We start from the raw sequence: 17,964 nt of genomic DNA on the forward strand, positions 1-17,964 counted from the left end.
CAGGGGCACACTCTGTGGTTGCCCAGTGTTGATCTGTTGTGGAAAAAGTGTAAAGGACAAGGTGGAAACATCCAAATGTTGACAGGTGGCCTTGAGGTGCAGCTCCCATTTTACTCCTAGCAAAGAGCTGTCTTTACTAATATAAAAGGCACTGGAAAGTGGCCGGTGGAAATGCTGTTACAGTGGTAGAATTAAATTAAGGCTTTTGTTGCTACAATTACATTGATTTAAAAGCACAAATGTAATTTTCAGTTCTTCTGACCAGCATAAGTATGGTGTTAAACTTTCCTCTGACAATTTGTTGGATTAGTCTTTCAAAGGACAAATTTTCTGCATAACAGGGACAGAAAAATGCAAAAAGTTCCCTGTGACCAATGACACAGAGGTGATTCAAGTGGTAAACTCTTCCCAGAACAGCAGCTCACCAAAAATGCTCTAAGGACCTGAGGAAAAAATGCAACAGCATCACTTCTTACCTTGCCAATGACAGCGTTTGACCTCTCATGTGCTGTAGGAAGTTGTGACCACAAAAGTATACAAAATCAGAAGCTGAAAGCAGGAAAAATTGCTGAGTACATTTGAAGTGCTTGGACAGCCCTTAATACACTGCACTGGGCATGACAAATGAGTGTCTGTGTAAATCAATAAAGCTTTCTGTAAATGGACAAACGGTTTAGTATAAATAACAAAGGAGCGAACCTGGTAACTGTGGAGTAGCATTCTGTCAGGGATTTTAAAGTTCACTGTCATAACTTTGTTCCTCTTGACCTTTATTGATGATACCTTCAGAGCATGCTGAGCTGCTAACTAGACATACAACCTTTAGACCTTCACCTCCTGTCCATGACTAGGTGATCTTTAAAGGTCCTTTCATTCCAAACCATTCTATGATTCTGTGATCTCCTCTTCCCTTAGTGCAAAATGCATCACGCTCTCTGCTTTCTTCTCTCTTCCCCCTCCCGTCCTTTTGTTTTGTCTCATCTCTGCAGTGGTTGAGTAAGGAAAACTATCTTCTACATAATTCTCTTTTAGTCACGATTCTCTTTTATTCGTGCATTCTAGTAGAAAATTCAATGTTTTAATTAATTTCATTGTCATTATAAAAGTGCAGAGCATTGTCTGTTGAAGCATCAGGTGTGTAGCCTTTTACTAACTTTGAAACTGTGCTAACAGCTGCCCCAGATGAGAAAATATCTGTGGAAGGGAGAGAAAGCTATTAGCTGACCCAAAGACTTTTTATCATTACCAGGGCTATGTTTTCATCCTGAGGAAGGAATTAAAATCAGTTGGCAAAGTCTCTTATAATGACTGTGTTAGCAGTGGTATCAATTCAAGGCAGCCTCGATTTTGTTAAAGTAGTCTGAAGTTTTACCTTTCAAACTGATTTTCTATAAACCCAATCTCTCAGTTCAGAACAACGTTGTCTCTAATTCAGGAAGTTGGAGGCTGCTTAGCATTATCCAAGTCATGACTGAAATCTTTAAATTTTCCAATGTTTGGAGAGACTCTTGTGCAAAATCCTTTCTCCCAAATCGGAATTGGGAGGGACGTCTGTTTTGACATTTTAGGATCCTTGAATCTGTAATGATCCAAAACCAAAATGTACTGATGTTTCATTTGGTGGTAAACTATGCCACAGTTACTGTTGGCTGACTGAATGCTGCTGTACTTTGAGATCTGTCCCCCCCCCGAAAAGATGTGTGTGCCTGAGGTGCTGGTGGCAGGCGCTGAGTTTGCCGTGTCTGCTGGGCTGCATCGCTTTTAGTGCTTGCAAGGCTGAGGGACAGAGAAGGATTGTTCATTTCTAAATGTAACATGAAATATACATCAATTCCTAGAGGACAGCTCTGCCTAAAACTAGAAATCTCTATAGAAATCAGTGGCTATCTCAGAAAGTGCTGTTCTCAGGGCTCTCAGTTGCTTGTTCTCAGCAAGCTCAGTTTTCCCTGCATAGTCCCCTGCCAGGTTATGGATGGGATTAGTGGTTGCACTGGGGGTCAGAACTGTCACTGCCCCTGCTTGCCTGCAAGGGTGCAAAAGCTTTCAAGCTGTGAGAAGTGAGAGGGGCTTCTTACTGCAGCGTAGCTTTCTCTAAGTGTGGCCTGAAAATAAAAATGGAAGTAGATTTAATAGCAGCTTGCCTCAAGGAGATGTACTTTGCTTAACTGGCAAAGGAAGCCCAGAATATACAATACGAGAGGCAGGCAGATTCTTTGGAGCAAAAATTGAGCAGCTTTACAATAACATCAAAACCCAGTGATTTCTGTTAAATAAATGAAGGTTTGGATTAGGAGGCAGGGTTTTGAGACTGTAAGTGCTACTACAAATTTTCCAAAAGAATACTTTCAGGGGAATGAGGATTATTATCAAGTATTTGGTTGCAATGTAGAGTGATTTAGTGTATCAAGTACTGGTTTTCCCATGTTGTGGGAACTGGCACAGATTCTAAAGTAAAGTCAGTCAAGTGTTCCCTTCTAGTCTGGTCCTCATTACAAAAATGCCAAATAAATAGGCTTGATTTGCTTGGCAATCAAGAAGCACAAAATTCAAGCTAATATTAACTGCATTACATCCTTCCACTACAATTTTGAAAGCAGTGGTGTGAGAATAGGTTTTATTATACAGATGTTTCCACTGTGGGTTGATAAGAGCTGAAATGTAGCATTTATTTATAATACTGTCAAGTTTAGATCTCCTAATTTTGGTAGCCTGTTTGTAATGGAATAGCTTGCTGAAATCAGGGATTTAGTGAACAGATCCAAGAAGATTTAGCATTCCATTTAACAGCATTCCAAAATATAGAGTAAGAGAAGCATGGGGAGCTCTCTCTGTATTTCATATAGTACAAGTGTGTGCTGTAGTTCTTTTACACATTTCTATGTGGAAGCAATCTGCCCAAATTATTTTAGGATAAAATCATACAATATATTTTTATGTTAATGAAAATGAAAATTAAAAATTAAATCCATAAGTATGTCAATATGTGTGAGTGAAAATATGTGCAGACTAATCCTTTAGTGATTGCTTCAAAACAGTAAGAATTTCTTTTGGATGGCATTTTAGGGGGATATTCTTAGAGAAAACATCTGAAAATCTTTAACTCAGAAATATATTTTTATGTAACGAACATCTCTTTATTTTATCAATGAACCTGCAAGAACCTGTCTGTAAAAGCAAACTATGGCCTCTTCAGTCTGGAGGACTATTTACCCTCCAGCTTCTGATTTCTTACTACTGCTTTTGCTTTTGCAGCTTCTTCTTCTACTTTGGTACTTCTGCATCTGCTACTTTTTGCTGCCTCATCTCACAGTGCTCTCTGCAGGATCACCCATAGACTTTTTATAGCCATATGTTGAACCCTTTCATAGGTGACATTGTGAAAATATGATGCAGAGCATTTTACCACCTTTGCTGGCTTTAATTGTACCCTGGAGATAAAGCGCAGATTCCGTACAGTTGCTTATTTAGACTTTTAAATAAGTAAACTCTATATGCCCTTGTTTCTTACCACACTTTCACTCTTCAATCTCTTTCAAGATGCTGGATAATAGTGTATGTTTGCTTTTGCTTCCAAGCCTTACTTTTATGATTCAGCTGCAATTGAAATTTTTATTAATGGGCCAATTTAATAGACTTTGGGATTCTTATTTTGTTGATTCATTGACTATTTTTAACAAGGAAGGGGGAACAGTGCATCTTTCCACAGAGTCTTTCCATACAGCACATTACATTAATTTTCCTCTAAAACTACAAATGTTAACTATATTTATCACTGTTGTTTTGGTAACGACAATTCCTTTGAAACAGCATTTGTTTAAGTTTTATAGGTTGACAGAAGGTTAAAGTAATGCAAGTACTGTAAATTGCATAATAGTTGTAATTATGGGAATGTATTGATTTTGGTGTTATGGTTATGTGACGTGAAGTTATGCATGGGAGGCACAGAGATTTCTAGAGCCATTTATAACTCATAGATTTATATATATATTGCTTTAGTTTCTCAGCCTTTAAGAGAAGAATAGTAGAAACTTGCTCTGATGAAACTTCATCACACTTTAAAAATTTTCTTTTTCCAATACTATAAGAATTCCTAAAGTTAATACAGATATATATAAAAAAAATACTTTCATTTACTGTGATTTACTTACCAGATTGTGCTATATTGAAGTTTTCACAGTGCAAAAATATGAACAGGGTGAAAATTAAAGACAGATGAAAGGCCCTAATATACAGGAAACTTTATCATATTTAGAATTACATATGTGAGAGAAAAAAAATCTGGCTTCAAGATTGCGTTTAGATGTAGCAAAATACCTCTCACTGTTGAAGTAGGAGGATATTTTTTTTGTAAGTAAAGACTATTACATATATCTGCTTCAGTTAAAGGGTGTAATTCACCAATGAGCTGTAGAAGGACCTGTGCTCCTGGAGTTCCCCACTGCAGAAACCAGGCTTATGAGTTAAAAGTTTACATAAGATTGGCTTTTGTTTCCCTGTGATAGTGGCTGCCTCTGTTTGCATCTGAGTGGTTCGCAGCTATCAAGTTCCCTCTGAACAGAAAAGGGAGAGGAAGAGAAGAGATGTCAATATCTTTTATAGTGTTTCATTGCCAAGTCTATTGCACCTGACAAGATGAGATGGTGGACACACGTGGAATATCTGCTATGATATTGTTCTGGATTGTAATGCATGGTGTGAATAATCTCATAAATGAATGTCACTTCTGGTTTTACTCAAAGCACCAACCTGCAGCAAAATAAATTGTATGGTGCATTTTATTCTGGATCTTGAAGAAGGAAAATAATTAAGCCCCCTGAGAATTTTTATGAATTGTCATGTGGTGAAATATATCCTTTGCTAAATGTACATATTTACATATTTATTCCATTTTACTGTAGGCGGAGAATTCAGCGCTGGCTCTGGAAAACGAAAATCAGAGAGAACAGTATGAGAGATGTCTCGATGAGGTAAGGTATATGGAAAGGTTGTTCTTACCTACTACTATGTTTAAATGAATACAAATTAATCTCTCCCTCTCTTAGAAGGTTGACATTGTTCTGCAATTTTCGCATTACCTCATTCTAATTAATTCCAAGAACATGTGTCTGGCAGTCAAAGGTGTTGTTCTCCATGACCTCTGCGTAAAACCTGTTTTGACCACACCTCTTCACTGAAAAGTGGTCAATACATAGAACTGGCTTGCTTTCATGAGGAGGAGGAGATTATAATTTGCCTATTAGGTGCTGTGCACTCCTTTTATCTGAAGTGGAACACGTGTGACAGTGGCTTCTCCCATCAAGAGCCCCCCAGCTTTCTCATGTGATACATTCCATAACCCCAGAATTTAGTCCTCAGCTCGCCGTTAGGGTTACATACACAGCTTTTAATGCTGTTTTTTTCTAGCTGTTTTCTAGATCAGAGCTTCCAATTACAGCTAGAATGTAATTTGCCCCTCACTTACTGTCTGAGCACTCCAGCAATGCCTACAATTCCAGAAGTGTCTACCATCTCCTGTTGCTTGGAGATTTCTCCACACATGTACTGATGCTCACTTGTTCCTCCCAATAAGGCTCTTCAACATGCCTGAGAGTTTAAAGCAGTTTTAAAACTCTTAGTGGCTCGAAGAGTTGCTTGGCAGAAATCATTTACCCATTCTATAATAAGGATGTGTAGTGGCATAAGTAATTAGCTGACGTGCAAACAAAACCAGAAGAACCCCAGCTGCACCTTGGAGAAAAGAGTGTGTAAGCAAGCAAACCACCCAGGGCAGATGACAATTCCAGTCTTCCCACCAGCTTTTTAAATTTTTAATCAGCATTTGCTGAAGTGTTAGAAGCATGAGCAATACAGCTCTGGCACAAGAAACCTCAGTTCAGTGCAGATTTTCATCAACAAATCCACTCTTTTGCCACTGTGGCATAGTTTTATCAGGGAATTTACAGATACACCTTCCCACAGGGTCGTGCTCTGCCCATTCTGTGGCTCTGGGGTACGAGCAGAGCCTTTGTCTGCATTGGCCCAAGTCACTCTTTCAGTGCACACTTGAACCGTGTATGGATATCTTGGTGATAAGGATGAAATTACCATGTAATTGCTAACTTCATTTTAAATTACAGAGCCTGAATTAAAATTATTTTCTGATTGTCTAGGACAAAATCTGCTTACATAATTAATTTTGGAAATGAGCAAAGCACTGTAACTGTCCATTTCAGCAAAACACTCCATGCAGATTATAAGGACAGGAAACATGCTTTTATGCTGTTTGCAGTGACGTGATGGATTTCTGACCCAGGATTGTTTTTCACACACCGTTTCAGACTAAAGATCATATAATTACATCAAACTATGCTCTGAAGTTCATGATCTCCAACATTATGTTGGCTGTTTTCAGTTCTTCTGTATTATCCATCTTCTCCCATTGTGTCAACTTTTTCAGGAGAAAGTGCTTCTCACCACCCCTGGGTTGGGCTTCCCTGTTTCATTTTTTGTTTATCTTGTTCTTTTTTTTGTGTGTTCTGTTTCACAGTGCTTTGGCAGAAGCACTGTAACCAGCATTGTTTGAGCTGACACAAGCTTGGACCTAATGCCTTCTGGTCACTGAGGTGAAGAAGTTTCTGCCAGTGACTGGGGCAAGAAAACCATATTTAATAATTGCAGATTCTGCAGGAGTCCCGGGTCAGCATCCACCTGAGCACATTCCTTTGGTGGAGCTGCACAAGAAATCACACATTCTCACCCTCTATTTTATAGTAACAATAAAGAGTATAGGAGATAAGACAGAAATTCAATTAGTTAATAACCAAAAGTCCTTTCCAGGCAGGGATTGTAACTGGAAATCTTAAGCAAATAAAGTGCTTTCTATAAAGATTTAAAAAAAAAAAAAATTAAAATATTTAAAAATATTTCCACTGAAAATTTTATTTTCTTTAAGACTTTAAGTCTGATGCTTGCTCTGTTTATAACTCATCTTACACCAGCCCTTCTTCTTGAAAGTGAGAATCTCTTCAGACCTTCCCTAGTCTGGCCCTCAGAACTTGTTCAGTGTTTTTAGGAGCAGATGTAACTTAGGAGCAGCCGTGTATCTGTCTGTGCTGCAGTCCCACTTTGCTTCAGGGGCACCTGGCAGGTTTGGAGTGAGGAACAGAGCTGTTCCTGGGAACACAAGGCTGTGATCACACCCGAACCTGACATAGCTGAAGTGCCACCAAAACATGTGAGTGCCTACTACAATCATGATTTTAATTTTGCCTCTTCAGTCAAATTAGTTGTGAGTGCAATGAACTTCTCCTGGGCTGATGCACAAGGAGTGCTTCCCTCCCAAGCTACCACCTGGCCATTCTGGCTGTTACATGCCTGGGAGCCTTGACAGGCCCTGGAGGAAATGAAGGCTGGGAACATCATTTGATGACTCTTGAGAGAACGCTGCCATCTTTCACTCATCACTCAGCAACCTCAGATTGTAGCTTCTCTCCCCTGGGCACAGGCAAACTCTGCTCAGGGCACTCAAGCACCATTTAACCTGGCCACCCTGGCAGTGTGACCTTCGTGGTCCCTCAGGGTCACAGCAAAGTGATAAGGACACCTGCTATGCCCAGTGTGCCCTCTGCTCAGGTGCTGATGGCCATTAAGCTGAATATGAAGGAAGTAAGAATAGCCACTGTGATTTTTCTGTCTGTCTGTAGCAAAGAGATGCCAGAGCTGAATTCTTAAAGCTATGCTTGCCATTATTTTCTCTCATTTTTCTTTTTTTTTAAATCAGTTATTTTACATAGTACTTTTCATTCATATAATGCCCTACATTTAATATTGTATGAATGCCTGCAACTGTGACATAAAAATGCATGCTCTGTAATCATTTTCATGGTAAAATTCAAAGAAACTCAAATGTTCAGGGAGATTAAATCTGAAAAGCATATGGGTCAAGCTGAGCAGAGTCCTTTATGAATTTTAACAGTTATTCACTGATTTTAAAGTAATTGTTCATCTCTGAAGTGTAAATGTAAAAAACTTGGAACAGTATTTGGAAGAAGGTGTCATTGAAATGTTCCAGTACTTGATAAATAAGAAAAGAGCTTATTTAATTTCAGACATACTCCATAAATGTATCTTTCTGTTGCTGAAAAATTTACTGTGAAACCCAGGATTGTCTTCCTGTACCTTTGGGCTTTGAGGTTAACATGCTTAATCCCAGTTTCCTATTGTGGAATTCAGATGTCAGTTGATTGGTAGGTAGCAATGTCATGGTTATTCACATCACTGTGCCAGCTGAGATTTCTGTCAACCTTCACCATATTCACATGCAGGAAATTATGCAACTTAGGGTAGTTGATATTTTTGCTGATGTTTTAAGAATTAACTAATCAAAAATGCAGAGTTATCTTAAAAAAAGGCGTTCTGTTTTTAAGATTTGAATAAAAGATAAATCTTTTATTTTAGTACACTTGAAATGTCTTTTTGCATATGGAATCATACATTAAAGGCAGCTGTGTAAAATCTCAGTACTTGTAAAAGGCATGACAGATGTTGCATTAGGATCTCTTTTCTTTGATTCGTTCTTTTATAACTTTTCTATTAAGACCACTTTATGACATATATTTGTAAACATAATTGCCTACGGAAAAACTGAAGCTGGATCTTTTATCTCTTTTATTGCAAACCAGAAAAGGAAACATCACCTAAAGATCTTGGCTATTAAGTTCAAAGGAAAGGCAGGCAGTGTGAAAGCAAGGAGTGTCACCTTCTGCAGAACAGCAGACCAAGGAACCAGCCAGCTCTGTTCTATTCCTTGTTTCACCTTGATTAACTGCAGTTACCACAGGTCAAGTAATTTTACAGCCTGCTTTTCACTGGGATTGAGCCACAGTTATGCCTCATATAAGCAGGAACTTCAAATTTTCATATTTTCTGCATCTCAGAAGTCAATTCCTCTGCCTTCGATGGTCTCAGTTTCCACAGTTCTTGGTAGTTGTGACTGCCAGTTTTGTGGAGCTGGTTCATGTTGTTCATTCACATCATGGTGTCTCCTGATACCTGTAAGTTAAAATGAAGTAGATTGTTGAGTTTAGCAGCTTACTTCCATCTGCTGTAGGAGTGGAATGGCAACCTCATTTGAAATGCAAACATTTGGCTATGATTCCACTTATTGAGTGCTAAATTAATTTTAGTAACTGCAAAACATTTCACTGAAGGCTTACAACACAGTTTTCCAAGATGCTAGATAATAAAAAAAAACCAAACCACGTTTTCTAAAGAACCTGGTTACATATCTTTCTTGAGTTCCATGGGAGCTATGGATCACTGGCAGGTACTTCCATTTAGATACCTATTTTCACTCAAAAGCAGAAAAATTTGTCATATATGCATCAGCAGGTTCAGTTTTTTCCCATTTGGAATATTATGCCATTTACACTCCTCTGTACAATATGTAAAGCTGTAGGAGTCATTTTGTAGGCTATGCTGTTGTGAGTGACTAGTGCACACTTCAAAGAACCTTTTAGTTCTTCCTTGGTAAAGTAACTCCATGTCAGAAAGTAAAGAAATAATGTATTCGCTATGGTTTGTTCAATTTTCAGGTAGAGCAAACAGACCTTAAAGTACCTGGCAGAAGGAACAGTGTTGGATGGAGAGCCTGAGAGCCTGCAGGGCAAGGCACATGGGCTTTCAAAACCATAGCATGCTTACTTCTGTTGGTTATTACTGTTCTAATATTAGTCTGTGTCTTCTGTTAAATCACGTATAGAGCTGTTCTTTTGGAGTGTTGTTCCACAGGCTGCCTGAAGTGAGAAACCAGTTTGGAAAAAAGACTTGATACAAGGCAACTTTATGAGTATGAATCAAATGTAACTTTTGGATCTAGCCAGAACCAAATTATTTGCAGAAGTGAATTAGCTGCTGCAGCTCTTTTCTCCCAACTGAGCTCTCATCAGTGGTGGTGGGGGTTTTATGTAATTTGCCAAGAGTAACAAGAATCAATGCAGGTTATTTAATGATACCTGCATAAATTTTAATATAATTTCTGTAAACCAAAAACAAATTAAAAAATCTCTTTTTTCAAAGAGAGACATCTCTACTTGCTCTGCCTAAATGCAGGAGCAGAAGTATAAATCAGCACAATGTGTGATAACGTGTGCATATATGGTGTTGAACCTTCAAGTTAGCATCAACAGAAAATCTTACCTCAGTCTCTCTTTCTCTCCCTCCTTCTTCCACCTCACTGCCCCTATCCTTGCTGGTAAATATAAATTAGAAAGGATGTATACAATAGATAACTTCAAATATTCCGTGTTGAATATATAGTTTGCTAATCAATGGTGTGTAATCTCATTCAAGTCAATTATGCTATGTGGGGTGAATGCCTTCCAACCACATTTCAATGACAGTAGGTACTTTAATTTTCTGTGGCACTTTATGGTTTCTGCCTGTCATGATAGATGTACCATTTTGTCAATATTTAATCAAGAAACAATTAAACTTCATGAAAACATTCAGGCCTCCATCCTTGGCTGGTAAAAGTCCACTCTAGTGGATGCAGTCAGTCCATGCTGATGCACACCAGCTGCATATAGAACTGTGAAAGTTTAATCTACTGCAAAGAAGAGATGACAGAAGTTAACCAAATGCCCCTCATGCCACACTGCAATTGATACAATGCACATTTGCTTATAATGAGGACTAGAACAGAAGTAGTTGATGTGAATTTCATGTATTCTTACTAGTATTATCTTACTAAAATACTAGTAAATAATGAAAATGCTAGAATTGGTAGTGGTTGTAGATGGAAAGTGGAGTGGAAAGCCACTGGCAACTGTGAAACCAACACAGTGAATGTTCATAACAATCTTTCAACACACTCTGGTTGGATATGTCCTTAACCCTTTGGGCCTCACATTGGGTGCCAAAAATGGACTGTCATGGTTTTAAGCCCAGATGGAGATGAAACACTACGCAGCTGCTTGCTCAACCTCGATGGAATGGGGAGGAGAATCAGGATAAAACTTGTATGTTAAGATAAAAACAGTTTCCTTCCTGGTAACTGCCCCAGTTTATATCCTGGGTATGACGTTTTGTGGTTTGGAATTTCCCTTTGGCCAGAGTCACCTGTCTCAGCAATGTTCCCTCCCAGTTTCTTTTGTAAACATCCTCACTGGCAGAGCATGAGACGAGACAAAAAACGGTCCTTGACTTAGGATAAACACAACTTAGCAAAAAACCAAAACATCAGTGTGTTATCAACACCATTCTCATTCAGAAACCAAAACACAGCTCTGTAACAGCCACTGAGAGGAAATTAACCCTGCTCCAGCTGAAACCAGGACAGGCCACAGAAGAAGGTATTGTTATGCATTTACACACATGATAACATACTTAAATTTTTTTACTTTTTATCTTTCAGGTAGCTAACCAGGTTGTTCAGGCTCTACTTACTCAAAAGGTAAGTTGTGATTTGGGTATTTTGGTGTAGCTTAAAGCTTGTAGATGTTCACTGTTTATTTGAGATGTATATATATATATAGAAATAGATTTAGATATATATATTCTTAAATAGTATACATTTTTTAAACTATGTTCACATATTCAGTAAGCAGGGGAAGTACTGCACAGGAAAAATTCTTGTAGGGTAATTGCAAACCTGGTACAGTGAAAAGATTCACTTTGGCTTCTACAAAGATCTGTTCTACATCAGGTCACGTCTGAACTTCTGGTTTTCTGACATGGTCTTTGAGTTAAACGTGATTCCATGATTTCATTTTGTCAGGGGGAGAAAGAAGGAAAGACAAACAAAATATCAAGATCTATAACAATAAGCTCTGAGCACTTCAATATTCATGGAATGATCCTTTGTGAGGTCTAGACCACTTGATGGATGTGGCATTATTAAAATGCTTTGGATCATTTAGTTTTAAAAAGATGATTCGGAAAGAGACATAAATGCTGTCTTTTAAAGCAGATAGTGCAAAGAAGAAAATAAACTGTTTTGTCTACACTTAATGACAGGACAAGTAATAACATTCTTAAAATGCAGCAAGAAACACCAAGTTAAAATAATCAAAAACCTCTGCCATGCATCCAAAAGCTTTCTAAATGCAAACAGATTTTGAGGACCAGCTCCAAAGCCTCCCTTATGGACATCACTCCTCCCAGCAGGACATCATTCAGAATCCTCCTTGCAAAGGGAAGAGTGGGGACAGAGGGGACACACAGGGTTGAATGTATCATTGCTCATCCCATGATTTTTAGATCCACAACAAAGGCTTGTACTCTGGAAGAGGGATGCTGCCTTCCAGCAGCTGGAAGTGTTGCAGCTCAGAGGTGATTTGTGCAAGCCATGACATCCAGGGAAGTTTGCCCTGCTGCTGTCTCTGCTGTGTTTCTCTGTTTACACATAGGAGTAGAGTCTGTGCATCATCAGAGGACTGCAGAGCTATTGCTGTGACACCTGCTAGAAATATAACTTAAAGTATTTTCTAAAAAAATCCCAAATCTATGTTTCAGTACATTCTAAATGTACGAAATGGAGTTATTTTCTCATGTTAATATACACAAAAACCTCATACACATTTTGTATTATAAAACCATACATGGTGAAATATTCACCAGAGGGTTAATCTCAATATATTAATCTCTAGTTTGGGAATATTTTGATTGTTTCCCAAATGGAGAGAGAAGCTTCCTGACTTCCTTTGCAAAGGTGTCAGACATTTTGATGACTACATACTTCCTCAGTAATTAATCCTTCCAAACCCATAGGAACCAAGGAGTTCCTAAGGATACCATAAAACCAGATCCGAATACATTTAATAAAGTGATTTACTTAGGGTTGATGGGATTTAACAGCTGCTTACCTATTACTGAGTAATAACAGCTAATTTAATATCCATAGAAAGAGGAAAGAGGGTACTTTTCTAAATGCTAATGAATATTAACTGTTATAGTGCTCCTGACACCGTTCATACAAGTCCTTTTATAAGAAAAGACAGGAACACAATAGCATACAATAAAGAGGAAATTGCACTCCTCACACCATTCCCAAAAGGGTAGATATCAGAGCCCAAATAGTAGCTGGTAAACAGATAAATCTACCATCATGCAGCTGAGCAGTAAGACCGAGTCAGTCATGCCACAGAGAGATAACACACCTCTGGAGCAGAGCAAGACATGAAGAAAAGCTGAGAGCTTTCACAAAAGGGAGAAGAGTGATTTTGTACAGTAGCACACACTGCATAGGCTTTGCAGAGAATTTGAAATCATCCTTTAAGGACTAATTTTTGCTTAAATTAAGTACATGCTGTAATGTAATGAGTAAAGCGCTGTGTACTCACTGGGATGTGGAAAGACTGTGATCCCACTGAGAGATTCTGGTGACACAAATTGAGTGAGCGAAGCTTAAGTGATTTATCAATGTCACTGAATCCTTGAAATGGAATTACAGTCTTAAACGTTCACTTTTCAAGTATGTAATTTGTTACAATACTTATAGAATTTCTCTAACATGAGAGGATTTTTTTTATGTGACCATGGAGAAACGAAGTTAAATTGAATTTGTGCTGAATTAGCCATACAAAATAATTTCACAATTTTATGTAGCAAAATTCTATGGATTTTCTACCACTTATTAAGAGAAAATTTTGCCTCTAGGAAATTTAAGAAGTCAGAAATCCAACAGAATTAATTGAGGCAAACCTGTATGCTATGATACTGAAAACATGCATTCTTTCTCCGTCCACCCAAAGACTTCTCATATAACATGAGCTGATTGGACTACTGAGAACAGGATTTTAATTTTTTTTTTTCCATGTAGGACCTGGATCCACAGTTTTAAATTTGAGTTAAACCATTTAATTAAATTATTTTGTGACTTGTATATCTACTTTTTGCACAATAATCTCCTCCATAGGAGTGTGTTCAGGAGATTACTCTTTTTACTCTGGGTTCTATATGAAAGTTATTTCTTCTCCATTTTCATCAGTGAAATAAAAAAGAAGTGAATTAAGTGTTAATTAAAGCAGAAAGAAGCATGTTCAGAGGGAGAGCAGTGTTCTTCTGGAACTTCTGCTGAGGCCATTGGATCCCATTTTGGAGAAGAGTTAGTCTAGTTCACACTGAAGAGATAAAGCAAGACTAGAGAGATGCTCAGATATTACTATAGTGAATCCCCAGGAGTACTTTAAATATTTGGGAGATTGCTACCTTAATAGCTGGTTGTTTTGCCCACAGGAGAGGAATTATATACTTGAGACATTTGCTAGTTGTATTAATTGGTAATTTTAGGACTTCAAGTTTCTAAACTCAGACTTTATTTTACCAGAATACTGCTACCTTTATGTGCCTCATTTCTCCTCTGGGCTATGGGTGGCATTACCATTGGCAGGGTTTACAGCATCTGGCTGGGTAATCTACTATCTTATATTTCACTTTTTTACAGAAATTCTAAGGCTTGAAACATAAATCTTATGGTTTTAAAACTGTAAGATAGGAAGGTTTTGAGCAGAGGCCTTGCTAAGATTTAATTTTCTTCTACACTGTTAGTTTCTGTGAATCATTTTTCCTGTTCAGTGCCCTTAGTAGTGTTGAAATGTTAAGCACTGTTGTAACAGCCAAGGCTCAGTTTTAAATTCTCTGATTTGTGAAAGGCAGATAATGATGGGTCTTGATGCTTACAATCTCTATTCCTGATATAGATTGCCTTGTGCAAGACCAGGGGTAAGAGGTCTCATTGACAGGAAACAAAGCTTCAGGGCTTTGGAAATCATCAACCTCAAGATTTTTGGAGGGTCGTGTGGAAGGTTCTAGCAATTTCAATTGAACAACCACTTGACAGCCACCTAAAACAAATGTTATAAAACCATCAGGAGAAAATAACCACATTCATCCAGTATTCATAAAATCTGATACATATGCATAAAAAGATGTTTGCATTTTTCTGGGAGTCTCAAGATGAACATATTTTATTGTGTGCTCACCTCTTCTAACCTCATTGCTGGTTAGAGCAGAGACTAGAGCAACTGCAGGCAAGAATTTAAGCTACATCTGACTACAATTTCCCCCTCTGAGTTGTTTCCTCATAAAGCCAGGTCATCATGTTGTAAATGGTATTGACAGGACAACATATGGGGGTGCTGAGGACTGTTTCTCCACCTTCCTATGGTGGAAAGTAATATGAGCGAGGCAATACCACAGGGCAGCAAATGTCCTAAATTTAAATAAGGGTAAGTATTTTGGAGACATAAATTAAAAAAACAAACAAACAAAGCAACCTAGATATGGATGCAGCTTATGATTTTTATTTGTAAGCTTTACTAGGAGACTGCTTTTCCTGGTTTTTGAGGCTCTCCTACCTCAAAATGGACCGCTGCACAAAATATGCTGAAAAGCTGAGTGTCATATTCTGCACTGTCTCCAAAATCCTCTCTCTGCTAGAATCCTGTATTCCTTCAAGTGATCAGGAAAGGCAGGTTTTACACTGAAGATAGATAGACAGAGATTAGATAGATAGACAGATCTGTATCTGAAAGCCATTAGTAGCTTTGATGGTTTTACACTCCACCTCTGCTTCTAATGCCCAATTTTAAGGTTTTTTCATAGAATCACAGAATTGCTTAGAAAGGTCCTTTAAGATCATTGAGTCCAGCCATTAACCCAGTGCTGCCAAGCCCACCAAACCATGACCCCAGGTACCACATCTACACAGCTTTTAAATCCCTCCAGGGATGATGACTCCACCACCTGTTCCAATGCTTGACAACCCTTTCCATAAGAAATTTTTCCTAATATACAACCTAAACCTCTTCTGGAGGCCATTCCAGAGGCCATTTCCTCTGTCTTATCAGTTGCTGCTTGGGAGAAGAGACCAAGCCCTATCTGGCTAGAACCTCCTTTCAGGGAGTTGTAGAGTAAAAAGAGCCTCTTTTTTTTTCCAGGCTAAACATCCTCAGCTCCCTCAGCTGCTCCTCATCAGATTTGTGCTCCAGACCTTTTCCCAGCTCTGTTCCCTTCTCTGGACTTGCTCCAGCCCCTCAATGTCTTTCTTTAGTGACAGGCCCAGAACTGAACAAAGGACTCAAGGTGTGGCCTCACCAGTGCCCAGTACAGAGGGACAATCAGTGCCCTGGTCCTGCTGACCACACTATTTTCATACAGCCAGGATGCCACTGGCCTTCTTGCCCACCTGGGCCCACCCAGGGGTGTCTGGGAAGACACAGCCCATCCACATCAGGCACAGCAATGCTGACTTGGTTGTTCAGAAAAAGCAAGGAGGGGATCAGACTTCAGAAGAGTACCTTGAAGGAACAGTGCCACTTTGAACTTCTGCCTGGTTTGGTACAGCTCTGGCTTTTTACTTAGCTTATGCTTATTACAATAGCCATACATGAATTGCTGCATTCTGCTTTGTGTCAGCTGCAAAATGGAACACATCACTAGAAAAATCATTTTTATACTAACAGAAAACTCTGAAAGGAGGTGCCAGGTAGCGACTGTTTGTCATTACGAGGTTTTCTTTATTGTTATAGTGGGTGATCAAACAACCAGAGAAAATTAAGTAGCACACTCTTCCAATTTATACTACTTTAAAAGTTGTGTATTTATTTCTTCTTAGTATCTGACATTACTTAGAGCTTTTTAAGTGCTTCTCTTATCTGCTTTCTAATCTTACTATTTTCCCTTGTGCTGCAGGGTCTGAGGGAGGAATGTATAAAGCTGAAAATGAGAGTTTTTGATCTGGAACAACAGAATCGAACTTTAAGCGTGCTTTTCCAGCAGAAAGTCAAACCAGCTTCCGACCTCCTCCTTCAGGTAGGAAATGGCCTTTGCAGGAAGCAAGCTGAGTTTTATATTTCTTAAAATTATAAAATACTTCTCTTCTTTGTAGGGTTATGTCAGTAAGTGGGAAATGACAGTTGATAGATTTAATATATTAGAAGAATATCTGTACTCTGATCTCATTGAAACTGAAAATGTGTGCCAATGAGCTCTGATATTGCATGCAAATCTGGAGAGAGGAGTACACCTGCAGAGTAACTTACTTTTTAAGGTGATTCTTCGCTGTGATAAATGGAATGATAGGGGTTCATTATCCCTCTGCAGGGGAGAAGCTCGTATTCCTTAACATCCTGCTTGATGGTGAACAGTGTAATTTCCTGTGAGAAGACAGCCCATTTATTTAACTTTTGCCATATGTGATACTGTCCTGGTTTCAGCCTACTTGCAAGGGTTTAAGTACATCTTCACAAGCTCAGAGCAATTTTTTTTTGCCAATGTTTTGTGGGAGGATATAGCTGAGAAACCAATTGACCCATGCCTCACTCATTTGCCATTCTGGAATACTAAGAGATGTTTCAGTATCCTTCTTCATTTGGCAACGTCTGCTATTGTGGATGAACCCATCGCTTTGTCACCCTTTTGTAGAAGTAGAATTGCTTTGCAGACATTCCAACAAATCTGACCATGAGCTGGAAGAACAGCAAATGAAGACTAATTAGAACTTTGCCGGACACAGCAGCTACATAAGTGATATTAAATATGGATCTTAAATCCTCACTGCTCTGTATCTGTATCTCAGAGGAAAGTTTGGCCCTTGCACTGTTGTCCAACAGCTGAGGGGTGCTAACTCTCATTAGGGTGGGCTGGTTTTTCTGCAGAAACGTGGTCTGCTCACAGATGATGTTAAAGGGAACAAGGGAATCCCCACGGTGAGGGCAAATGGCTGTACTTACTGAGGAGCTCTAAAGCACGGGCAGGGTGGTGCCTGGTCACCATCACAGGGAGCTGGGTTCTTCAGTTTTCCTCAGGTTCTTGTTCTGTCTCTTGATTTTGTGTTGATTTGGGTGTTGCTAGGTCAGGACCTCCTCTGTTCTGCTTTCTTGTCCCTTGTTCCCTGCTTTCTTTCCCAGTTCATCCTTCATAGACCCCTGTACAGAGAACTGATTTATCTTTATCCATTCACAGTTTTGAAGCATCCACCACAGC

At 38.8% G+C, this 17,964-nt stretch overlaps 1 protein-coding gene across 9 annotated transcripts in view; it reads left to right on the top strand.

Annotated features, from left to right (window-relative positions):
• Positions 1–17,964, top strand: part of NCKAP5 (NCK associated protein 5) — a 380,374-nt gene that overhangs the window by 281,471 nt on the left and 80,939 nt on the right. For all 9 annotated transcript variants that reach the window (XR_001863945.1, XM_017740231.1, XM_017740229.1 and 6 more), the window contains 3 exons: positions 4,899–4,967; positions 11,393–11,431; positions 16,672–16,791. Coding sequence is in view for 8 of the 9 variants with exons in the window: in XM_017740231.1 (XP_017595720.1) it covers positions 4,899–4,967; positions 11,393–11,431; positions 16,672–16,791 (228 nt within the window). In the remaining variant the exon portion in view is untranslated. The remainder of the gene's footprint in view (positions 1–4,898; positions 4,968–11,392; positions 11,432–16,671; positions 16,792–17,964) is intronic.

This window comes from Corvus brachyrhynchos, unplaced genomic scaffold (assembly GCF_000691975.1).
Source record: "Corvus brachyrhynchos isolate BGI_N302 unplaced genomic scaffold, ASM69197v1 scaffold126, whole genome shotgun sequence".
NCBI lineage: Eukaryota > Metazoa > Chordata > Aves > Passeriformes > Corvidae > Corvus > Corvus brachyrhynchos.